This window comes from Leucopleurus acutus (genome assembly GCF_964270905.1).
Source record: "Leucopleurus acutus genome assembly, chromosome: 2".
Lineage (NCBI taxonomy): Eukaryota > Metazoa > Chordata > Mammalia > Artiodactyla > Delphinidae > Leucopleurus > Leucopleurus acutus.
In genome coordinates this window covers 181,612,129-181,635,074 of record NC_139143.1, presented here as the reverse complement: position 1 = coordinate 181,635,074, position 22,946 = coordinate 181,612,129, and the positions used below count along the sequence as shown (strand labels likewise).

Below are 22,946 nucleotides of genomic sequence, written 5' to 3'. Positions count from 1 at the left end.
CGGCTCTACGGGCGCGGGCGCGGGCGCGGCGCCGGCGTCCCAGCCCGACCGCCGGCCTTGGCGCCGCCCCGCCTGACATCAGTTCCTGCAGCCGCCGCCGCGCACAGCCCGTGGCCTCCTACCCCGCCGGCCGCGCTCCGGAGCCGCCGGGCCGCGGCGGAGCGAGGGGCCGGGCGAGGCGAGGGCCGGGCGGTGGGCGCCGGGCCCCGCGGCCGGCACGACGGAGCCCCCGTACGGCCGGCGGCAGCGGTTGCTGGCGGCCCCGGGGCCCCGGCGCGGGAAGCGGCGGCGGCGGGGCGGCGGCGGCGGCGGCGGCGGCGGCGCCATGGAGCCGCGGGAGGTGAAGGACCGAATCCTGGAGAACATCTCGCTGTCGGTGAAGAAGGTGAGCGCGGCCTTCCCTCCCCGGCCCGGGCCCCGAGGTCAACCCGGCCCGCCCTGTCCGGGCCCCCGACCCCATCCAGCGCCCCCTTCTTCCCCCTGGTCGTTCGCGCGGGCCGGGGTCCCTCCTGTCACCGGGGCTCGGGACACCGCCCTCACCCTCCGCGACCCCGAGGACGAGGAGCCGCCGGGAGCCCCGGGATTTTGGAGGGGAAGCCCGGCGGCTCACGTGAGCGCCGCTGCCTCCGAGCTATTTTTAAAAAACAAAGTTGAGGTCAGCATCCTGGGAGCTTCTACAAGCCAGGCCTGGGGGCCCTGAGTCACTTAGAGGGGCCGCCACCCGCCAGGACCCCCCACTCTGGGGGTAGCAGCAGAAAAGCTCTGGGAGGGCCCCACCTGCAGAGCATCCCTGGGCGGCGTCGCTGCATCCTCGATCTCCCCTGTGTTTGCCTCTCGGGAGTGGCAGTCTGGGTGAAGGCCCGTGATAAGCAGCTTCCAGTCTTCCCAGTTCTGGGTGATACTGCCTCTGGTCTTGGGAAGTTCCTTGAAAAATCTTGCCCAAGGATGGCAGTTTTGAAGAGGCTTATTTCAGAGCTTTGATTGAGAACCTAAAGCACCTTGCATTTTGGACAGTGACCTGTGGAACATGGTGACACTACGGTGTATGGGGCTCCTTGCAGTAGAGATCATGTCCCAGTTCCAGGTAGAGAAAAACTATGACCTATTAAGGGCATGTAACTAGATGTGTGAAGGAGTCAGCTTATCTGAGGAAGGGTCCCAGATAAGGGACAAAAGGTAGAATTCATATTCACTTAAAACCAAACCAGAATTGATAATCATTTGAGGAATATTGTTGGAATGTTTTCCTAATTTGAATTCCTAGTTCACCTGATAGTCGCAGAAACTGTGAGATGGTGGTGGAGGCAGGGATGACTTGATGGGTAGGAGGAGGCTCATCAGATTGGTTTAATTACTTCAACAGACCAAAATGAAGAGAATTCATTAAATCAACCCTTAAATTTGTTTTTTTTTTAATATTTATTTATTTATTTTGGCTGCGCCGGGTCCCAGTTGCGGCACGCAGGATCTTCCTTGCAGCATGTGGACTCCTTAGTTGCGGCATGCATGCGGGATCTAGTACCCAACCAGGGATCGAACCCGAGCCCCCCCTGCATTGGAAGTGTGGAATTCTACCCACTGGACCACCAGGGAAGTCCCAAATCAAACCTTATATTTAAATAACCATGTTTTGGTTTGAGCCCTGGTCTGGGAAGATCCCACATGCTGCGGAGCAACTAGACCCATGAGCCACAACTACTGAGCCTGCGCGTCTGCAGCCTGTGCTCAGCAACAAGAGAGACCGCGATAGTGAGAGGCCCGTGCACCGCGATGAAGAGTGGCCCCCCGCTTCCCGCAACTAGAGAAAGCCCTCGCACAGAAACGAAGACCCAACACAGCCAAAAATTAATTAATTAATTAATTAATAACCGTGTTCTCCCCCCACTTAAATTCCTCAAAAGCAACATAGGCAAGCAATTTTACCTTTCATAAAGATCAGTGTAGCATACAAAGAAAAGTCGATTCAAAATGTGCTCTTACTAAAAGGTTCCTCTAAAAGTACAACTAAAAGCAACATTGCAAACATCCAATGAAAGTTTTATTTAGTTTTCCTGAGCTTTGCTAATGCAATGGGGTATTATTTTTGCTTACTCAAGGAGTGTAGGATGAGCAAATGGTTTGTTTAAAAGCAATCCAGGGACTTCCCTGGTGGTGCAGTGGTTAAGAATCCACCTGCCAGTGCAGGGGATACGGGTTCAATCCCTGGTCCGGGAAGATCCCACATGCCACGGGGCAACTAAGCCCATGCGCCACAACTACTGAGGCTGAGATCTAGAGGCTATGAGCCACAACTACTGAGCCCGCATGCCACAACTACTGAAGCCCACACGCCTAGAGCCTATGCTCCTCAACAATAAAAGCCACTGCAACGAGAAGCCCGTGCACCGCAACGAAAAGTAGCCACTGCTCACCGCAGCTAGAGAAAGCCCGTGCACAGCAACGAAGACCAAACGCAGCCAAAAAAAATAGATAAATAAATAAATTTTTAAAATAAATACATAAATAAAAAAGCAATCCATCTTTAGTAATGGAAGACAAAGGAAGACTGCTGACCTTTCTAATCTAATCTGGGCTGGTTATGGCTTCATGTAGGCCTCGTGTTTTATCTTTAGATTTCCAACTTACAAATAAATGGGGAAAGTCCTGGTAGAAAGGGGGTGGACATGTGTGTAAGCACGAATCTTCTGAGGGCAGAGAGCACTCTGGGAACCAGCCTGCCGTTTATGAAGGAGTTTGGTGTGCTTGACAAGACGCTTATCATTGGATGCGTTTGGACAAGCGAGGGTGAATCAGAAGGTATGTCGCACAGTAGAAGCTGGAAACCCATCCGCGGGTGAATCCCAACAAGAGGCGTGACTAGCATCGTGGATAAGAACATGGGTTCTGGAGTCTGGTGGCCTGGATAGAATCCCTGCCCTGCCAATGAATAACCCTGTAACCTTGGGTAGGTTCCTTACCCTCTCCATGCCTCAGTTTTCTCGTCTGTAAAGCAGGGATGAAATTAGTGCTGTTGTGAAGATTTGATGAGAGTCTGTATGGACAGTGTTTAGCCTGATGCTTAACCCAGTCTTAGTAAGCTGTCTTAGTCTGTTTGGGCTGCTGTAACAGACCACGACAGACTGGGTGGCTTATAAACACATACATTTATTTGTCACAGTTCTGGAGGCTGGAAGCCTGAAAACACTGAGTCCCAGCATTGTCGGGTTCTGGTGAGGGCTCTGGTTGGGGCTGGGTTGCAGACTGCTGACTTCTCCCTGCGTCCTTACGTGGAGGGGTGGGGGGGAGGGAGCTCTCCTGGGTCTCTTTTATAAGAGAATTAATCCCATTCATTAGGGCTCCACCCTCATGACATAATCACCTCCCAAAGGCCTCACCTCCTAACACCATCACCTTGGGAGTTAGGATTTCAACATATGAACCTGTAGGGGGACACAGACATTCTGTCTATAGCATAAGTGGTCGCTTTTTCTGTTTGTGGTAGAGCCAGTTCCTCCCTTTCACAAGGTCTGAAGGTAGCTAAACGACCTTACCACCTAGACGTTGCTAATGGGCCTTGTTACCCACTTCCTCTGTATGTTGCGTTTCAGAGAACTATTTTATGATTCTGGCATATGAAGGGCATTTGGTTTTCGGAGTCAGAGTATCTGCTTCTAATGGGAATCGGTTCAGCTACAGCAGTAGGCATGGAGGGCTAGCCGTCTTGGGGTCGGATTTGACCTTGAGCACCAATCCCTCCTGAATTTGTTATATGGTACCTTAAGAGTTGCTTCGCCTTTTTTGCCCATCCTACCGCTAGTAAAATGGTCTAACTGATCCTTTCATAAGGACGTTGCATGAAGAAAATGAGGTGTGATTTCTGCCAAAAAAAAAAAGATCCATGTGTGTTAGCTATGTTTGCAAAGGGTATTTGAGAACTTTTTATTGAAATAAAATATACCTACAGAAAATAGCATATACCTACAGAAAATAAAATATACCTACACTCCTAGATGTAGAGCTGAGTGAGTTCTCACAAAGTGAGCACATCCACATATCCAGCACCTAGAGCCAGAAACGAACACAGCCATCATCCCAGAAACTACACCCCCAAGTGCAACCACTGTTCCTAAGCAGCATTGTTGAGTTCAGCTATTTTCACACCTAGATTTTGTGATGTTGAACATGCCCTGTAACACCAGTGCAGTAGCTGATCCAGGGAACCTGTGTTCTGATATGAAGGCAGGATTCCTGGGAGTTAGAGAGAAGTGGCGAGTTTAATAGTTAGCACAGTTAAATGATAATGATAACAATAAAAGGCAAGTGCAATATGAAACATCCCAGATGCAGACAATAAAGCTTGTGGTTCCCGATTTGTTAATAGCTAAAGAGAGACGTCCAAGTTAAAGAGTGTTGGCATTTTGAATTGGCATGTGGTTCTACTAAATAGCATCTTCTCCAGGGGAGGGGAGACAGTGGGTTTCACCAGAGTTTTGTTTTGTTTCTGAGGGGCATGTCTGTTGCATACGCTTGCAATCTGAACAAAGGCTCTGCAGTGGAAGGCAGCCTCTGCCCTCCAACAGTTCATATATTGGTTGGAGGGAGGATTTAAAAAGTCACCGAGGCAAGGAGAAGCCTCAGAGAAGGAGAGCTTAACTGAGTCTTGACAAATTGGTAGAATTCAGAGACAGAGAAGAAGTGGGCATTTAAGATAGAAAGTAGGCATTTAACATCCCCAAGGCAGTGGGGACATCCAGGTGGCCTTCTGAGGACACAGAGGAGACAGAGCAGTCTTGGGAGTGTGGAGGGTTCTCCTCGATACGGCTGGAAAGTGCTTTCCATCGAAGCTGTCCAGCACAGTGGATACAGACGCAGGTTACAAATGCAGGATACAAATACAAGTACACAGACCTCGATTTGGGTTTGAATTTGGGGTTTGTCACTGACCATGTTGACCCTGGCAAATCACTGTACCTCAATTAGCCTCAGCAGTCAGAACCTACTCATAGTTGTAATGAGAATGAAATTACAGGAGATGACACACTCAGAGCACTGAGTACAAGATCTCATGCATAACAAGGCCTGAATAAGGTATCAGCTACCATTAGCACTTGCAAGTGTATGTGTGAACCCTGCCATTTTCTCTTGTGCAGTTTTCAAAGTCTTACACTACACTTCTCTGTTCCTTCAAGCTCATGGTTTGTCAAGACTTTTTCTTCAAAGACCAGATGGTAAATATTTTCAGCCCATGTGGTCTTCGTTGAAACCATTCAGTCCTGCCCTTGTAGCTCAAAAGCAACCACAGACAAGCCATACACATAGCTGGATTTGGCCCAGAGCTACTTTGTATTTGTGCACAAAAGTGTCCTCCCCAGGGTAGGCTAGGGATCGCTTTCAAAGAAGCTGGTGTGATGGCCAGTCCCATAGTCAACGAAATCTCTATTGTCACTGGGTTTTTGCACTATGTCAGGCTTGTGGAATGAATATGGACACTCGTAAATACCACTGGATGTGTGTCTTTCAAAAACATTTACTGATCACCTTCCTTCTGTCCTCACTGTCCTAGGCCCTAGAAGGGTAGAACCCAGCCAAAACCCACAGTCTTCCAAGTGAGATCACACCCCTGGTTTCAGGACTTAATGAAGCTCAGGTTGTTGATGTCTCATCACAGAAAGAATTCAGTGAGAGCCAAAGTGATAGGTAAGACGTGGATTTATTTAGAGAAACACACTCCACAGACAGAGCGTGGGCCATCTCAGAAGGCGAGAAAGGCACCAGGGTGCAGGGTTGTCAGGTTTTATGGGGGTGGGTAATTTCATAGGCTAAAGAGTGGGGGGAGTATTCCAGCTATTTTAGGAAGGGGCGGGGATTTCCAGGAATTGGGCCACTGCCCACTTTTTGATCCTTACTGATCTTGGAACTGTCATGGCGCCTGTGGGTGTGTCATTTAGCTTGCTGATATAAGCATATACTGAGGCTCCGGGTTTGGGGGGCCATCTTGGACCCATTTGGTTCTAATCAGTTTATGTCATGTCCTCGGGCTATGTTATTCTTTCAAAGGTTGTGCCCTGCCCCCTTCCCTCCTGTTTCAGGAGGAGAAAGTGATAAGTTAGCATACAAACCAATACAAAGACCTTCATATTGTGATGTGTCCAAAAGGCCTCGGTCAGGAAAAGGTGGTGAACTGGCAGAGGGTCTGCTGCAGAGGGGGGTGGTCAGAGGAGACTTGCCAAAGAGGTGACATTGCTTCCAGCAAGAGACACTGACTACGATGAGAGAGTGAGACATTAGCCTAGGAAGATGAGGAGTTGTTTTAAAAAATACACAAATAGCTCAGAAGTGTATAAAATGAAAAGTAAGCGACCCCAGTTCTCTGTCTCCTCAGCCCCAATTTTGATCCCCTTAAACAGGGTGAATAGACGTGTATTGATAAAGTAACCCTCCTTGAGAGAATGTTCCTAGGTCGGGACCACCTTCTCTCACAGAGGACAACCCAGGTCCCCAGCGCCCTCAGTCTGGGCGGGTTGCCCCACCGGGCTGGGCTCTGAGTGGCCTTCTATTTCCGGCCAGGCATACCCTGTGTTGAGCGGGGGTCTCCCGATCGGGGTCTGCTGACGCTGGTCTAAGAGCTGCAGCTGTTCAGCCTCGCCTGGCAGTGCAGCTGAAACGGCTGGGTCCGGTGGTGGGCTCTTTGCGCCCATTTTTCCACTCTACCAGAGAGGTTAGATCTGCCAGTACATTAAAAATGAGTTAGGGCAGCTCTTTCCCAGAGAGGGCGTGGTAGTTAGATCGATGTGGGAATTACACTGACCATTTGATTTCAATCAGTAGTTTTGTTCTCTTGGCTTCATGGAAAAACTCTTAAGAGTTTTAAAATCTTAAGCGTTCTGAAAACCCCTGATGACCTGAGTCACCTGGGCAAAGAGCTCGATAAAATAGTAAGTATCCACACACACATTTTATAAACAGAAGTGCTAAGGGCTCCCCCTCCCCTGCCCGAGTCCTGAGGTTGGCAGTAGCTCTCTGCTCCTCTCCGCTCTCACATCACGGAGGCTACCTAGAGAGGGATGAGTGGTTCCAAGCAGGAACCACTTAGGTGTGCCCCTGACCCCCCGAATGACCCCACCCAGGCCCAGCATGAGACGCTAGTGGAGAAGCGGTCACTGGTTTTTCTGAGCCCTGCCTGAGTTTTACTCTGGTTCTCCTTTTGCAAGATGCTTCTCTGATGTTAGGGCTCTGTTTGCAGGCTGGTGACATTGTGGTCCTTTCCACCCCATCACAGGACACCCCGGGCCCTCTCTTTCTCCTCCGTGCCTTGGCTCTAGCATCAGGCTCATCCACCTCGAAAGGCCCCGTTTGATGACTGGAGGCCAGGCAGAAACAGGTCTGCATCAGGCAGTGGCAGCTCCGCTCAGTCGGGGTGGGCCCCAGCCATCTGTGTAATCACAGTGGACACACGGAGTTTCGGAGGGAGCAGTGGCGATTCCTCTGGGTCCCCCTCAAAGCTCATCTGGCTGGAGCCCGTTGGGAAAAGAAATTTCCCGGCAAGATTGAAAGGCTGCCGATGGCTGACAGAAACGTCAGGCCTAAAAGCTAATGCTGAATGAGGGTGGAGTGGTCAAGACGTTTCCACGTGGAGAGAAAGGAGTTGGTATTCTGGGTGCGAGCATTGTGGAAGGAGAAGGCTGGCATTTGTAGGTGCTGGGGGCGCTCTGGGTGGGTCATTCTCCCCCCTCGAGTCTTCAGTGCTCATCTCTGGCATCAGGATTTGCCACCATGGCAAGGAGAGTGTGGTGCCACTGAGGCTGGCAGTGCCCTTATGTCCAAGGAAAGCAACGGGCCTTTTCCCCCTTCGATAAAAAGCTCTCCCGGGGGCTTCCCTGGTGGCGCAGTGGTTGAGAATCTGCCTGCCAATGCAGGGGACATGGGTTTGAGCCCTGGACTGGGGGGATCCCACATGCCGTGGAGCTCTAGGCCCGTGAGCCACAACTACTGAGCCTGCGCGTCTGGAGCTTGTGCTCCGCAACGGGAGAGGCCGCGATAGTGAGAGGCCCGCGCACCGCGATGAAGAGTGGCCCCCGCTTGCCACAATTAGAGAAAGCCCTCTCACAGAAACGAAGACCCAATGCAGCCAAAAATAAATATAAATAAATAAATTTAAAAAAAAATAAAAGTTCTCCCGGGTGACCTCAATGCTGATGGAGCAGGGACCCCCACCCCCACCCCCCGCCCCGGCACAAGGCGAAGTAAGCGACCCTGGGCCCAGAGCTCTCCTCCCTGGGGCGGGTTTGGGTGACCGTTCCTTTCCAGCCCTGTCCTCCTCCTCATTGCTGCTTGCTTGATGTCTCGATGTCCTAGAACTTCCATTTGAGGCAGGGGAAGAAGGACAGTTTCTGGGAGAGTCCATTTGGCTGGAGCTGAGAGTTTAGGTCATTGATCTGTTGGTTGTTATGACTACCTAGGGTTCCAAGAGCATCTCCTCTGTCTTTCTAGCAAAGCAACTGGTTCTGCCACAGAGACATTCTCCCATCTTACGTATTTGTAATTCATCTTTATTCCTTTTGCTTCTAAGTAGTCACAAACATTATAGAAATGTATAAGGAAGAAAGTGGTCCTTTCCTATAATCACCCCTCCTCCCTGGCTATCTGTACTTAAGAGTTAGAGCTAAAAGAGTCTAAGAAACCCAGTAACATGTAAGAGCAAGGGAAGGGCTAATGTAGACTTGAAATCCACACTTAACTTTTGAAAGTAGTCAACTTCTGTTCACACTTCACCCTAAGTTCTGTATTTTTGGTGTTACAGACTACTGAGGCGTGAAATGTCCAGACACGCTAACAGGAAGGGGAGTGATCATAGCAGAATCCGTACACTTAATGCACTCACCACCTGCTGTTCACACACACTTCCTCAGTCAGGCTCACAGCAGACTTGCAGGATGGCTCACGATCCCTGTTTAATACACGAGGGAAGTGAGGTTTAGAAAAGTAACGCGCCCAACATTCTAACCCTCATAAGGGGCAGGTCTGGACCTGAACCATGTTTCTCGCTCTCGCTCTTTCCATTTCTCTGAGCCTTTTCCGTCTCCATCATGTCTGTCTTGAAATTATAACAGATAATCCATCCCCACAGGTCAGTCTTGTGGGCCAGTCCGCTATAAAACCACCCGTTCACTTAACAAATGGGTGCCTGTGTTGTGCTGGGCACCCTTCCAGTCACTAGGAATCAGCAGTGAACAGAGCCCACCAAGCCCCTGCCCCCTCGGGGCTGACACTCTAGAAGACAGACCAGAGTTAAACAAATCACAGCGGATGGGGCGTGTGCCCAGCCCCAGGCCCTCCCACGTGTCCTTCAGGAACCTATCCATGGTGCTCTCGGCACACTTCCTGACCCTGTATTTACACCTTCAGCCTCCGAAGTCTCTGACTGTCTCACCTCTCAACCGAAGTCGTGATTTAGACAGTGACTGGATGGCCATTTTCCTCAGCAACGGTATGGTTGTCTGGGTGGGGGACATTGCAGGTACGGCGGAGGAAGAGGGAAGTGAAAGATGAACACAGCCAGCGAAGGCTCCCAGGCTTTGGAAGACTGAGTAAAATGAGGCTTTGAAAAACTCCCTCCCTCCTCCCGCCGGTGCTACACACAACACTGAATGTGAGCGCTCGGAAAACAGAGAGCAGGGGCCCTGCCAGCTCCGGCTTCCATCGCAGCGGCACAAGGATGGAGTAGAATCCTGCCTGCGGCGCGTTCTTTCAGGCCATTGGTTGGCTTCTAGGTCTCTGGTGTTGGCCCAGGGACCTCTCGGGAGGGCCTCTTACATTTTCCTCTCCACTCTGAAAGGAGCCCTTGGTCCCTCCATCAGAGGTCAACGCTGTGCTGAGTTCAGAGGCAGAACAATCGTAGTACTTCGGGGCTGGGACACTCCCCTGCCAGGAAGAGGAGCATTTAATTGCTTTTGGAAACCATATTCTGTCAAAGTACCCAGTTACCAAGAGATCTGTGCCCAGCTAGGCTAGTCCCCTCCTGCTGTCATCGTTCCAACACCCCAGAGAAAGCGCAAAAAATGAAATCCATGGATAATCCAAGTACCTGCTTTTTTTTTTTTCCCTTTGGGCCGTGCCACACGCACCTTGTGGGATCCTAGTTCCCTGACCAGGGTTTGAACCCGGGTCCCCTGCAGTGGAACCACGGAGTCCCAACCGCTGGACCGCCAGGGAATTCCCAAGTACCTGCTTTTTTCATCTTTTCCCTAGTATATCTTTCAGCAGAGCTAGGCAGAGAGCCTGCCAACTCCAGCAAAGGGGCTAATAAGCAGTGATTTGGGAGGTGGGAAAGAAAGCTGTATAATTGGGTGTATTTAGTGGCAAATGAATGGTTAAGAAGCGTTGATTTCACCCAACTTGCTTCAGGAACGATGCAGGCCATGGTAAACAAACAGCGCACCCTTTATGGCAGCCCTACATGGGGTGGTGCCAGTCAGTCCCAGGATGCCACCAGCCTGGGCACAAGCCTTTCCCGGGCAGGGGCATGGGCTGCAGGACTGTGTTTTTCATGCCCACCGAGAAACCAGGCCCGTCGTTTCTGAATGGCAGGATCTCTGACTGGTTCTTGTGCAGAGGTGATGCCTGGGTTCTCTAGTTCTATAATCGACTATAATTGATTGTCGTTGGGAATGAGCTATTTTCCAGGCTAAGGTAGGGTGGGATCTCAGGTGAGGGATTTTAAAATGAGGAGAATGAGTCAGAAACATTGCGGTTGCCTGGGGTCAGTGGAGCCGTGGACACCCAGTGGGCCTTAGCTTCTGTGGACATTCTCATGTTGTCTAGGAAGGAAGTGGCTGGAACCTTCCTGACGTCGCCCCCCTAAACTCCCAGCTCCCATTCGATAGAGTCCTGGGAGTGGCCCAAGACCCCTACTGCTCTGTCCCCCTCAGTAAGACGCTGGGATGAGCACTTTCCGGATGGTCACAGCAGGTGCCCTGACCTTCACTTTATCCCCAGGGAGGGTGGAAGCAGAAGGGGCTCCAGGAATAGCTACCTCTGTGGTATCTGAGCACACCGGGCCAAGACGCTGCAGTAAAGCAGAAGGACCACTGGACAAAGCCAGGAGGTGCAGGAAGCGTCTTCACTTCCCTGGGCCCCAGCCTCCCAGACCCATGAGATGAGGGTTCTGGCTAAGTGATTATTTTTCTGATTTTCAGTGCATTCAGTAGTTAAAGTTCCATTCACTGACAGCCTCTCCCTTGCTCACTCTAACTGCCCCCCACACCCTCCTGAATGAGAGGCTCCAGGAGAGGAAGACGGTAAGAGGCCCTCCCGAGAGGTCCCTGCGCAAACACCAGAGACCTGGAAGCCAAGCAACAGCCTGAAAAAACACGCCACACACAGGATTCTACTCCATCCTCGAACCACTGGTGATTTCTAAGGGCTCTTATGCCCTTAGATTCTGAAATTCTTCATCCTGGCCAGCACCCAGCCTTGTCTTCGATTCCAATGGAGAGTCTTTCCAGAAATGCTGTCGACAGTAGCCTTCCTTTCCTTGGATCATGTAAAGCAGGCATTATTGCTCTTTTTTTAAATTTATTTATTTATTTATTTTTGGCTGCGTTGGGTCTTCGTTGCTACGTGCAGGCTTTCTCTAGTTGCGGCGAGCGGGCACTACTCTTCGTTGTGGTGTGTGGGCTTCTCATTGTGGTGGCTTCTCTTGTTGCGGAGCACGGGCTCTAGACACGTGGGCTCAGTAGTTGTGGCACTCGGGCTCAGTAGTTGTGGCACACAGGCTTAGTTGCTCCGCGGCATGTGGGATCTTCCTGGACCAGGGCTCGAACCCGTGTTGCCTGCATTGGCAGGCAGATTCTTAACCACTGCGCCACCAGGGAAGTCCCAGCATTATTGTTTTTAAGAAGCTTTGCTAAGATTTAAAAGACTCCAGCCTGCCTGCCTTATTATTTATTTATTTGTTTACATTTATTTTTGAGAGGAAGGGTGGCGAGCACTGGCCTTCTCTTCAGATCCATGAGAGTCTGTGTCTGAAGCCAATGCAAACTACTGGTGCAGCATCAGGGTGGGGATGTTGATTCGGTGGCCGCACCAACCCTTCTTTAGCCGTGTCTGCCATGCACGAGCCCTCGTGGGGTCCCTCTCCCTGGGGGCGTCCAGGCATCCAGGTTTGGGGACATCCTAACCCCAGAAGTAATAAATGGTATCACACAGTTTGACCTCTGCCTGTCCTCGGAGGGTCTGCCTCAGAAAGAAGAGCAAGTGTCCGCGAGGCCCACAGGTGCAGCTTGACCCAGCAGGGGCCCCACGGTGGCTAGAATTCCAAAGGCAAGGTGGACAGAGACCTCCCACTTCCCGCAGGCCTCGTCCCTCACCCATGCCGCACCCCAGCTGCAGCCGGTGAGAGGCAGCCCTGGGATGAGGTGTCCCAAGTGGGTCCTGCAGCTCAGGGTGGCTCCGAGTTTGAGTTGAGCTCGTGTAACCGGGGCCATCGTTGGTTTAATTTGTAAAAGAGGTGCTCTGAGGTCGGCTGGCAGTCCACCTCTCTTCAGCTGGGGTCTTTTCTGCTTTTGGACTTCTACTTCCGAGGCCTGCACTGGGGAGGCTGTTCTAAATACTCTGTCGTCTAAATACATCTGGTCTCCGTGGAGCCAGTAGAGCAGCTGCTGGTACCCGGCGACCTCCTCCCTGAGCAGCGGGAGAGTCTCCTGTGTTCAAGGTCCGTGTCCTCCACCAGGGATGCAGCAGGCCCAGCAGTGAGCCCCTAAGTGGTTGGGCGGCTCACACGGGCGTGTCGCCAGCCTGGGTCTGTCCGGCCTCACAGACTCTCCTGCCTTTGTCGGGGCAGGGACTTTTCTCCTGCTCTGTAAACCTAGGCGTGCGGAGCCCCCCACCCCACCCCGCCCGCCCCAGTACAGACGGTGAGCAGAGTGAGATTTCAGATCCCCGGCTGTTTGCTGAGCAGCATCACAGCCTCTTTGGTCTCAGCTGACCAGGGAGGAGGAAGGGAGGCCCCTGGAACCAGCTCATTTTCACTTGGCCGTTGTTAATCTTTCACAGCTGCCGTGGAGTTACCTATTAGGGACCAATTCTGGAAGGATTTCTTGGTACCGACCATAGAACTAGAAATTGTTTCATGGTTATGCATCCAGGAGAGAGACAAGACTGAGAGGGCCTGGCTGTGGCAGCTCCAAGCAGAGAGTGGGACTAACCCTGATTAAAATGCCCGGAGTCAGGCATTTCTTGGCTTGCGGAAGTGCGCCACCCCCATGTCCCTGCAGCCACGGGGTCTGGCACAGTCTCGTGATGGCTGGTTTTCCCAGAGGGCTCAGCAGGGAGCACCGGCCTCCTGGCCGTGAGAGTCTGGGGTGAGCTGAACCCAGCTCTTCCTGGCCTGGGTGCCCAAGTGCACCCGGAGAACCGGGAACAGGGAGAGAAGAGCAGCTTAGCCGGTCCGAGTGTGGCCTGGGAGCATGACTTGGAGATGAGGCCTGAGTTCAAGGACTCTCAGGAAACCATGGCTTCAAAAACAAGTTTTAAAAAAATAAATTTCTTTATTTTTGGCTGTGTTGGGTCTTTGTTGCTGCGAGCGGGGGCTACTTTTCGTTGAGGTGTGTGGGCGTCTCATTGCGGTGGCCTTCAGTAGTTGTGGCTCACAGGCTCAGTAGTTGTGGCTTGCGGGCTCTACAGCGCAGGCTCAGTAGTTGTGGCTCACGGGCTCTAGGGTGCAGGCTCAGTAGTTGCGGTTCGTGGGCTTAGTTGCTCCATGACATGTGGGATCTTCCCGGACCAGGGCTCGAGCCCGTGTCCCCTGCATTGACAGGCAGATTCTTAACCACTGCACCACCAGGGAAGCCCTAAAAACAATTTTAAATCTTATTCTCTCTCTCTTCATTCTCAGCGGGCCTTGCTTATTGTTTTTTAATTTAAAAAAAAATTTATTTATGTTTGGCTGTGTTGGGTCTTCATTGCTGTGCGCGGTCTTTCTCTAGTTGCGGCGAGCGGGGGGGGCTACTCTCCCTTGCGGTGCGTGGGCTTCTCATTGCAGTGGCTTCTCTTGTTGTGGAGCACAGGCTCCAGGGGCATGGACTTCCGTAGTTGTGGCACGTGGGCTCAGTAGTTGTGGCTCATGGGCTCTAGAGCTCAGCCTCAGTAGTTGTGGCGCATGGGCTTAGTTGCTCTGCGGCATGTGGGATCTTCGCAGACCAGGGCTCGAACCCGTCTCCCCTGCCTCAGCAGGCGGATTCTTAACCACTGCACCACCAGGGAAGCCGTGCCTTGCTTATTTTTAAATTTTCTTCCCATGAGAATTTTTTCACCCTCCCTCCATCAAGCTCACCAGCCCACCTGGGCTCCCATCTGTGGCCACCCCTACCCTGGACAGTGGATCCCACCCCGTCTTTCCTGTTCAAGGACTTGGCTCCTTTACTCCACCCCCATTTTCCTGCCACCTTTTTGGCAAAGCTGGTCAAAGGAGTTTTCTGTATTGCTGTCTTCTCTTTTTTCCTTCCTTCCTTCTCCTTTTCTCTCTTCTAACCAAATTTAATAATAATTTTTACCCCATGTCATCAAACATCTCCCGTTTTCAAGTTCCACTTGCCTCATCAATGTCAGTTTACAAATACCTCATTTGCTTGAAACAGGATCCAAAAAAGCTCTGACTCTCCCTGGCGGACTCCTCCCAGGCTTTCTTCCCTCTCTCTTCACCCCGATTGCTTTTCATCCAGGTTCCCGGCCCCTCCCTTTATGTGGGAACATGACCCGATGGACTGATCATTCCCTCCCTCTGCAGACTGTCTTCATGTAGCTTCTGGAGCACACACTGTCCGGGTTGTCCACTGCCTTGCTGCCTGTGCCTTCTCAGTCTAAAGCAGTGATCCTCGGCCCTGGCTGGGCATTCGAATTATCTGGGGAGTGTTACTAAGAAATGCTGGTTCCTGGGCCCCACCTCCAGAGTTTCTGCTCCGGTTGATCTGGAGAGGCGCCTGGGCATTGTTCTTTTCCTCCAGTTCCCCAAGTGGCCCTGTCATGCAGACTGTGGGAGGACCCCTGGTCTGACACTGGAGCGCCCTGCGTAGTGCTCAGATGCTCCTCTCTCTGCATTCCCAAGATGATCTCATCCAATTCCACAACTTTAAATACCATCCAAAGGCTGATGGCGCTGACCTGCCTCTGAACTCCAGACTCATTTGTACAACTGTCTCCTTGACATCTCCACTTAGATACCTGATAGATGTTTCAAACTTACCATGGCCGGCGCAGAACTCCACCTGATCTGGAAAGGGCACTGCCGTTCAGTTGCTCAGACCAAAAGCCTTAGAATCATCCTTGGCAGCTTGCTTTCTCTCCTTCCGCACAGCTAATCCATCAGTAAGTCCCTGGGGCACCACCTGCAGAGTAGCTCTTAAATCTAACCCTTTTTTGCTTCCACCGCTACAGCCAGCTCCAAGCCTCCCTTATCCATCTGCACTGGTGATAGCCTCCCAGCCAGTCTCTCTGCCTCCACCTTGGCCTTCCAGAGTCCGTATATACACCACACATATGCTAGAGCAGCCTCATAACATACATATTGGATTATATTACCTCCCTGTTTTCAGTGACTTCCAATAACTTCCCATCAAACTAGTAATGAAATGCCAAGTCTTTTACCACAGCCTGAACACCTGCACATGATGTGGCCCTTGGCTGTTCTCTGAGCTCGTATCACTCACATCCTTGCCACACCAGTCTCCTTCCGGTTGCCCCTGCCCCAGGACCTTTGCACATGCTGTCCTAACTAGAATGCTCTTCCCCTAGTTACCTCAGTAGTCATTTCCTCAGTGAGATCTTCTCTGACCCCATATTTATAACAGACCCCTGATCACTGCTTTGTTTTTATATAGCATTATTCATCCCTGGCACTATATTATGTATTTGCATACGATTTACATTTTACAAGGGCCGGGACTTCTGTATAAGAATAGCAGCTGGTGTATTCATAGTGGGTGCTCAGTAAATCTTTGTTGAAATATATGAATCTTCAAGGCTCGAGCCTCCTCTTCTGGCCACTGCTGAACTGAGCGTTGGGCGAGAGACATCTCCTGGCCAGCCTGTAACAGGTGTGCATTCCTTGTCACCCCTGCTTAAGGCTCTAGACCAGAGGTCGGCAAACCTTCTATAAAGGGCTGGATAGTAAATATTTTAGGTTCTGCAGGCCATACAGCCTCTGTCTCATCTACTCAGTTCTGCCATCATAGTGCAAAAGCAGCTGTAGATAATACAAAACAAATGGGTGTGGCTGTGTTTTAATAAAACTTTATTTACAAAAATAGGAGGCAGACCCACTGGCCATAGTTTGCTGACCCCTGCTCTAGACCCCTACTAATTCTGAAATTTTCAGCCTTTTCCCCAAACTTTCATGGGCATAAAGGAAACATTCAAAACCACTTGGCAGTCTGATCAGCAGGATGAATTTCTTCCCAGAAGTGAGGAAATCTCCTCCTGGAGCAACTGTGGCTGATTTAACCAAACAGTGCACTTCCTCACTGCTGGGAAGAGGCCAACGTGGGGCAAAAGGATGGAGAGAGCAGGCAAGCTTTCTTCTTAAAGGAGCCACACCAGCCTTTCTCCTCAATCCATCTTCCAGGAAGCAGAGCTGCAGAAGACACTGGTCTCATGTGCACTGTGGGCTTTTTAGTTCCTGTGACTTAAAAAAGAGGGGAGTGCGTTTCACTTTCTTGGGTTCTCCTACAACATATTAGAACAGCATATTAGAACAACACTTTATATACGTCATTGACTCGGGGATCTTGAAGCCAGGTTGGATGAGAAGACCTGGCTTTAAAATCTGCCTCTACCACTTACTAGCTCTGTGACCTACTTTATGGGGTTGCTGTGATGACTAAGTTAAGTAGTGTTTGTGAAGTACGTCATCACAGCTGCTAACATTTATGAAGTGTTTCCAAGGCATCGTGCTCTTTGATAAACAGCTGAGGTATTATCTGAACCCTCACACAACCTGTAGGGCTGTAGAGCAGGAAACTGAGTTTAGAGAGGTTAAGTAACTTGCCCAAGGCCACACAGTGAGTGGGTAGCAGAGCCCACATTCAAATCCAAGTTGTAGGGCTCCCCTGGTGGCGCAGTGGTTGAGAGTCCACCTGCCGATGCAGGGGACACGGGTTCGTGCCCCGGTCCGGGAAGATCCCACGTGCCGCGGAGCGGCTGGGCCCGTGAGCCATGGCCGCTGAGCCTGCGCGTCCGGAGCCTGGGCTCCACAACAGGGGAGGCCACAACAGTGAGAGGCCCATGTACCGGAAAAAAAAAAAAAATCCAAGTTGTCTGCTGCCTTCCTAGTGCACATAACAAGCATTCAATAAATGATGGCTCTAATTACAGCCAGTGGTAGCTCCACCAGCAAGTATTGTGTGTCACTGAAGAGTAACTTGGAATAAAATCTGCCCATTATCCTCACTTCATTGATTCGCTTGCTCAGGGGCCCTCAAATGAGGCCTCGATGTTTGCTCTCCTCCCACTTTCAGAGCCTGTGACCTTCCTGGTGCCGTGAGTGGCTCCTCGCAGCTGCCTCTCCATGGCGGGGGGAGAAGACTTCAGCTGTGCATCTTTATGTGGTGCTTTCTGACCAGCTCCCGGAGTGTGAGCTCAAGCTGTTGGCAGAGCTCCTGAAACGCTCCCGTCACTGACTCAGAGACAGTCCCTTTCGCCTTCCTGCTCCTCTCAAGAACTGTGCTGGGTTGTCACATTGATGGAAGGTCTCCTTGTTCCCTGAGATAATGGAAAATTTTTATCAACCTGCTGTAAAAGAGTGGTTAAAGAATAGGCTTTGGAACCACCTGCTAATGAGCTGGTGAACAGGATACTGGTTCTTGAGAGCAGAGAACATCACTGAGTCTTCTTTGCCCCTGAACTTACGTTGAGCTAAGTGGTGTGTCATTGGTGTGGCTGAGAATATGGGTTCACTGTTGCTTCTGTTTATTTATTTATTTGAAGTGTAATTAACTTACAACATTATATTAGTTTCAGGTGTGCAGCATAGTGATTCGATATTTCTATTCATTATAAAATCACCATGATAAGTCACCATACAAAGTTATTACAGTATTATTGACTATATTCCCCATGCTGTACATCAGGGGTCCCCAACCCCCGGTACCAGTCCGTGGCCTGTTAGGAACCAGGCCGCACAGCAGGAGGTGAGCGGCGGGCGGGTGAGCGAAGCTTCGTCTGTATTTACAGCCGCTCCCCATCGCTCGCATTTCCACCTGAGCTCCACCTGCTGTCAGCATTATGGTGAGTGGTATAATTATTTCATTATATATTACAACCTAATAATAATAGAAATAAAGTGCACAATAAACGTAATGCGCTTGAATCATCCCGAAACCATCCCCTCCTCCCACCGTCCGTGGAAAAAATTGTCTTCCAAAAAACAGGTCCCTGGTGCCAAAAAGGTTGGGGACTGCTGCTGTACATTACTTCCCCGTGAATTATTTATTTTATGACTGAAAGTTTGTACCTCTTAGTCCCGTTCACCTATTTTGCCCATCCCTCCACCCCTCTCCCCTCTAGCAAACCACCAGTTTGTTCTCTGTAGCTATGAGTCTGTATCTGTTTTGTTATGTTTGTTTGTTTTGTTTTATGGCTGAGTAATATTCCATTGTATATATACCACTTCTTTATCCATTCATCTGTCAATAGACACTGAGATTTCTTCCATAGCTTGGCTGTTGTAAATAATGCTGCGTGAACCGTCCTGTGGCTTCATTATTCTTAAGAATGTTGCCTAGGGGCTTCCCTAGTGGCGCAGTGGTTAAGAATCCGCCTGCCAATGCAGGGGACACAGGTTCGAGCCCTGGTCCGGGAAGATTCCACATGCTGTGGAGCAGCTAAGCCCGTGCACCACAACTACTGAGCCTGCATTCTAGAGCCCGTGAGCCACAACTACTGCAGCCCGCGAGCCACAACTACTGCAGCCCACTTGCCTAGAACCTGTGCTCCGCAACAGAAGCCACCGCAATGAGAAGCCGGCGCACCGCAACAAAGAGTAGCCCCCACACACCACAACTAGAGAAAGCCTGCACTCAGCAACAAAGACCCAACACAGCCAATAGATAGATAGATAAAAGAATCTTGGCTAATGCTTACTGAGCACTCGTTGCTTACCAGGATCTATGCTAAGCCTTTTGCATGCTTTATATCATTTGATCCCCTAAACCAACAGACCTTTCTGCAATAATGGACTGATATCTATATCTACACTGTCCAGTACAGTAGCCACTGAACATTTGAAATGGGGCTAGTGCAACTGAAGAACTGGATTTTTACTTTTGTTTAATTTTAAATTTAATTAAATCCAAATAGTCACATGTAGCTAGTGGCTGGCTGTATTGGACAGCTCAGCTCTAAACAATCTTTTGAATCCATTTTACAGATGAGAAAAAAATGAGGGTTAGAGGGTTAAGTAATTTGCCAAAGCTACTCAGCTCTGTAGTAGCAGAGCCAGTCTTTGGACCCATGTTTCCTGTCCAGAGCCCTTGCTCTTCACCACCATGTTATACACTCTTTCTATTATACTTTTTGCAGAAATTGTCTCCTGGTTAATTGTCTCCTGGTTACAGACTGTTCCCTAACTCTTAGTACCATGTGTATGTATGCAGCCTCTCCCCTTCAAATGTGAAAGACCTATCCAGAGAAAGCTGGAAAACTTACCAAGTATGTAAAAGAAGACATGCATAAATGGAAAAAAAAATTCCATGTTCGTGGATGGAAAGACTCAGTTTTGCAAAAATACCATTTTTCGGGTTTCCCTGGTGGCGCAGTGGTTGAGAGTCCGCCTGCCGATGCAGGGGACACGGGTTCGTGCCCTGGTCCGGGAAGATCCCACATGCCACGGAGCGGCTGGGCCCGTGAACCATGGCTGCTGAGCCTGCGCGTCCGGAGCCTGTGCTCCGCAACGGGAGAGGCCACAGCAGTGAGAGGTCTGCGTACCGCAAAAAAAAAAAAAAAAAAAAAGAATGGAGTGGATCTGTATGTAATGATATGGAAGTATATGTTTGACGTATTGGAAGAAACATTGGATCAATTAGACAAAATAGTCTAGAAAAATGGCTTATTAAATCTTTTTCTATTAAGGAAAAGGTTTCAGAACAATGAGTACAGCATGATCCCATTTCACTTTTTTTTCTTAAGTCTATGTGTGCAGGAAAAGAGTTGGGAGGGCACACACACAGGCTGTTCCCAGTGGGGGACAGGGGAGAGGAGGTCTTTACATTTATACACACTTCCGTGTTGCTTAAACTTTTACAATGAGCAAATACTGCTTTCAGAATATTTATTTTTTAAGGTATCTTGACCTGATAAAGGAGTCCGAGTTCCAGCCGTGGCTCCCTCACTTAGCTGAAAATCATAGTGAAGGACTTAACCTTTGTTGGCCTTAGTCACCTTCTCTGTTTAAAAATAAATCAGGGGACTTCCCTGGTGGCGCAGTGGTTGAGAGTCCGCCTGCCGATGCAGGGGACGCGGGTTTGTGCCCCGGTCCGGGAAGATCCCACGTGCCGTGGAGCGGCTGGGCCCGTGAGCCATGGCTGCTGAGCCTGCACGTCAAGATCAGTAAAATTTTAAACTTTTCCATGTTTTTCAAGCATGGTGGGTGTGGCTACTTTTATAATCAAGAAAATAAATAAGCCTCTGTTTTCCTTCTTTAATAAGGGAGTTGTACTAGTTCTCTAAAGATCCTTCCAGTTCTAACATCTAAGAATCTCTGATCTCAGATTTACTTGGATTTTGAAATAAAAACAAACAAACAAAAAAAAACCCTGGCCCCCGACGTCATGGTTCTCAGTACTAAGCCGTGCAGGCATACCTTCGGCCACTGCAGTTTTCGTAGGCTCTTTGCTCTTTCTTTCAGTTCTAGAAACCTCTCCTCCTGGAGCTCTGTTTTGCCTGCCTCTTGGAAGGAGGGGCAGACCCTGCAGGACCGAGGCCTGTCCGGGGCCAGCAGGGCTGCTGGGCTTACTCCAGGCCACAGAGTAAGAGAAGCTATTTTTGTTGTGGGAGCTGCATTGTTGGCTTCTCGCCAAGAGCGCGTGCTTGCGGGCGTGGTCGATGTGTCCTGTCTGCTGCTGCTGTCTCTACCACTGCTTCCAGAAAAAACTTGAGAGCACGTCTCCCCAGAGCCAGGAGCTTAAACCTGAGACGGGTGTACAGGGATGGGTGCTCTTTTTTGTGTGTTCTTCCCCTTCTGGCCATTAGAAGGGCAGCAGCAGACCAGAGTGTGGCCCAATGAAGTGGGAAAGACTTTTCTCCTGGCGCTTCGCCTGACAGGGCCCCCTCCTCACTGTGGCTGCAGAGAACTCAGTCCTGATCTGGGCTTTCTTGGCCTTAACAGAGCTGAGCGAGCTGCCCTCACCTCCGTCAGCCTGCTGGGGTTTCCTCAGGCTGCAGCTCATCTCGCCTACTGGCCAAATCTCCTGTTTTCAGTCCAGCCTGGGAACAGTGTCCTTCTTGGTGTGGGGCTTGACCTGAGCCTGGCAAGGTACCTGGATCCTTATCCAGCCTGGCCGGCTTCCTCAGGTAAGTCCAGCGTCCCATGTCAGCCTCTGGCAAGAAGGCCGTTGGAGCAGGTGCCCACGTCCATCAGCCCTTAGTTTGTGCAGAGGGACAGCTCCAGGCCGGGCCACTGTGTGACCAACTCCAGGGGCGGGGCAGGGGGATTTACACTGGGCACTGAGTGTTCATTTATGTACGTAGCACTGTAGGTAGTGCCCCTGGAGTTGTGGAGCTCGGCGGCCCTGGCTTGAAGCCTGGTACCCCCGGAGACCCACATCATAGACCATGAATTCCTCACCAGCATCGAGCTGTCATCGTGCCAAGCACTTACTGAGTGCCTCGTGGGGACTGGGCTCTAAGTGTCCTCCTGTGCCTCTGGAACATGCAGTATAGGATAAGCAGTTGGTGTAGGCAGTTTGAGGTCAACTCTCTGCTGGTCAACACAGATACACCCTTTGACTGGTTTTCTCGGCTCCCTTCTTGATTCCAGAACTTCCATGGCCCTCCTCTTTATTATCCATTTCTAATCTGGGGGAACTTCCTTTTTTCCCTTTCAGTTGCAAAGCTACTTTGCTGCATGTGAAGATGAGACCCCTGCCATCCGGAACCACGACAAGGTCCTGCAGCGTCTGTGTGAGCACTTGGACCACGCCCTGCTCTATGGGTAAGGAGGTGGCCTCTGGAGAGGACAGTACAGAGCAGCAGGGCAGGACCCCAAGCCCGTGAGTAGCCCTCAGAGGGAAGTCCCTAGCCTCGTCTGCCTTTTATTTCTTCTTTCCCTTAGCAGAAAACGATTTGTCTCACTCAGGTGGGCTGCAGACTGTCTGGGGTTATCCCAGTAATCCGTCTCTGAGCGGGCATGAATGACTGGGGAAAGGATTAGCGACAGATGAAATGATGGTGTGAAGGCCTGGTGGCTGCCTGGGGGTCCCGCTGGGAATCCCTTGCTTTCAGCCTTGGGCTTCCTCCTGACACGAAGGCTGGTGGACCAACTGACTGCAGCTTCCCAGGGTGGCCCCGTTTAGGTCATAGCAGCTCCTGTCCTGTTTTCTCAGACTGCAAGACCTCTCATCTGGCTACTGGGTGCTGGTGGTGCATTTCACCCGGAGAGAGGCCATCAAGCAGATCGAGGTGCTGCAGCACGTGGCCACCAACCTGGGACGCAGTGAGTAGTACCGGGTGGGCTCGGCGACGGGACCAGTCCCGCCCTCCCTGGGGGCAGCTTGGGGCTCAGGTGTGACCTCAGGGTCCGCCCGGGAGGCCGAGTGCCTTGTGGTGTCCAGTGGCGGAGGCTGGTTAAAATGCCAGCGCCCTCCACGAGGCCTCTCTTCGTCCCGCACATGACATTTGGCCGGAGCATCGTGGCTGTGAGGAGGGAAAGTGAGATGCTGAAGAGAGCGGGGCTCCTACCAAATCCCAGCCCGAGCACC

At 50.9% G+C, this 22,946-nt stretch overlaps 1 protein-coding gene across 1 annotated transcript in view; it reads left to right on the top strand.

Moving 5' to 3' along the window:
• Positions 1-265: 265 nt before the first annotated feature.
• PLEKHM2 (pleckstrin homology and RUN domain containing M2) overlaps positions 266-22,946 on the top strand; it is a 37,960-nt gene continuing 15,279 nt past the window's right edge. Inside the window, exons 1-3 of the mRNA XM_082832453.1 lie at positions 266-385; positions 22,074-22,180; positions 22,572-22,681. Of these exons, the coding sequence (XP_082688579.1) occupies positions 326-385; positions 22,074-22,180; positions 22,572-22,681 (277 nt within the window). The 5' untranslated portion in view covers positions 266-325. The remainder of the gene's footprint in view (positions 386-22,073; positions 22,181-22,571; positions 22,682-22,946) is intronic.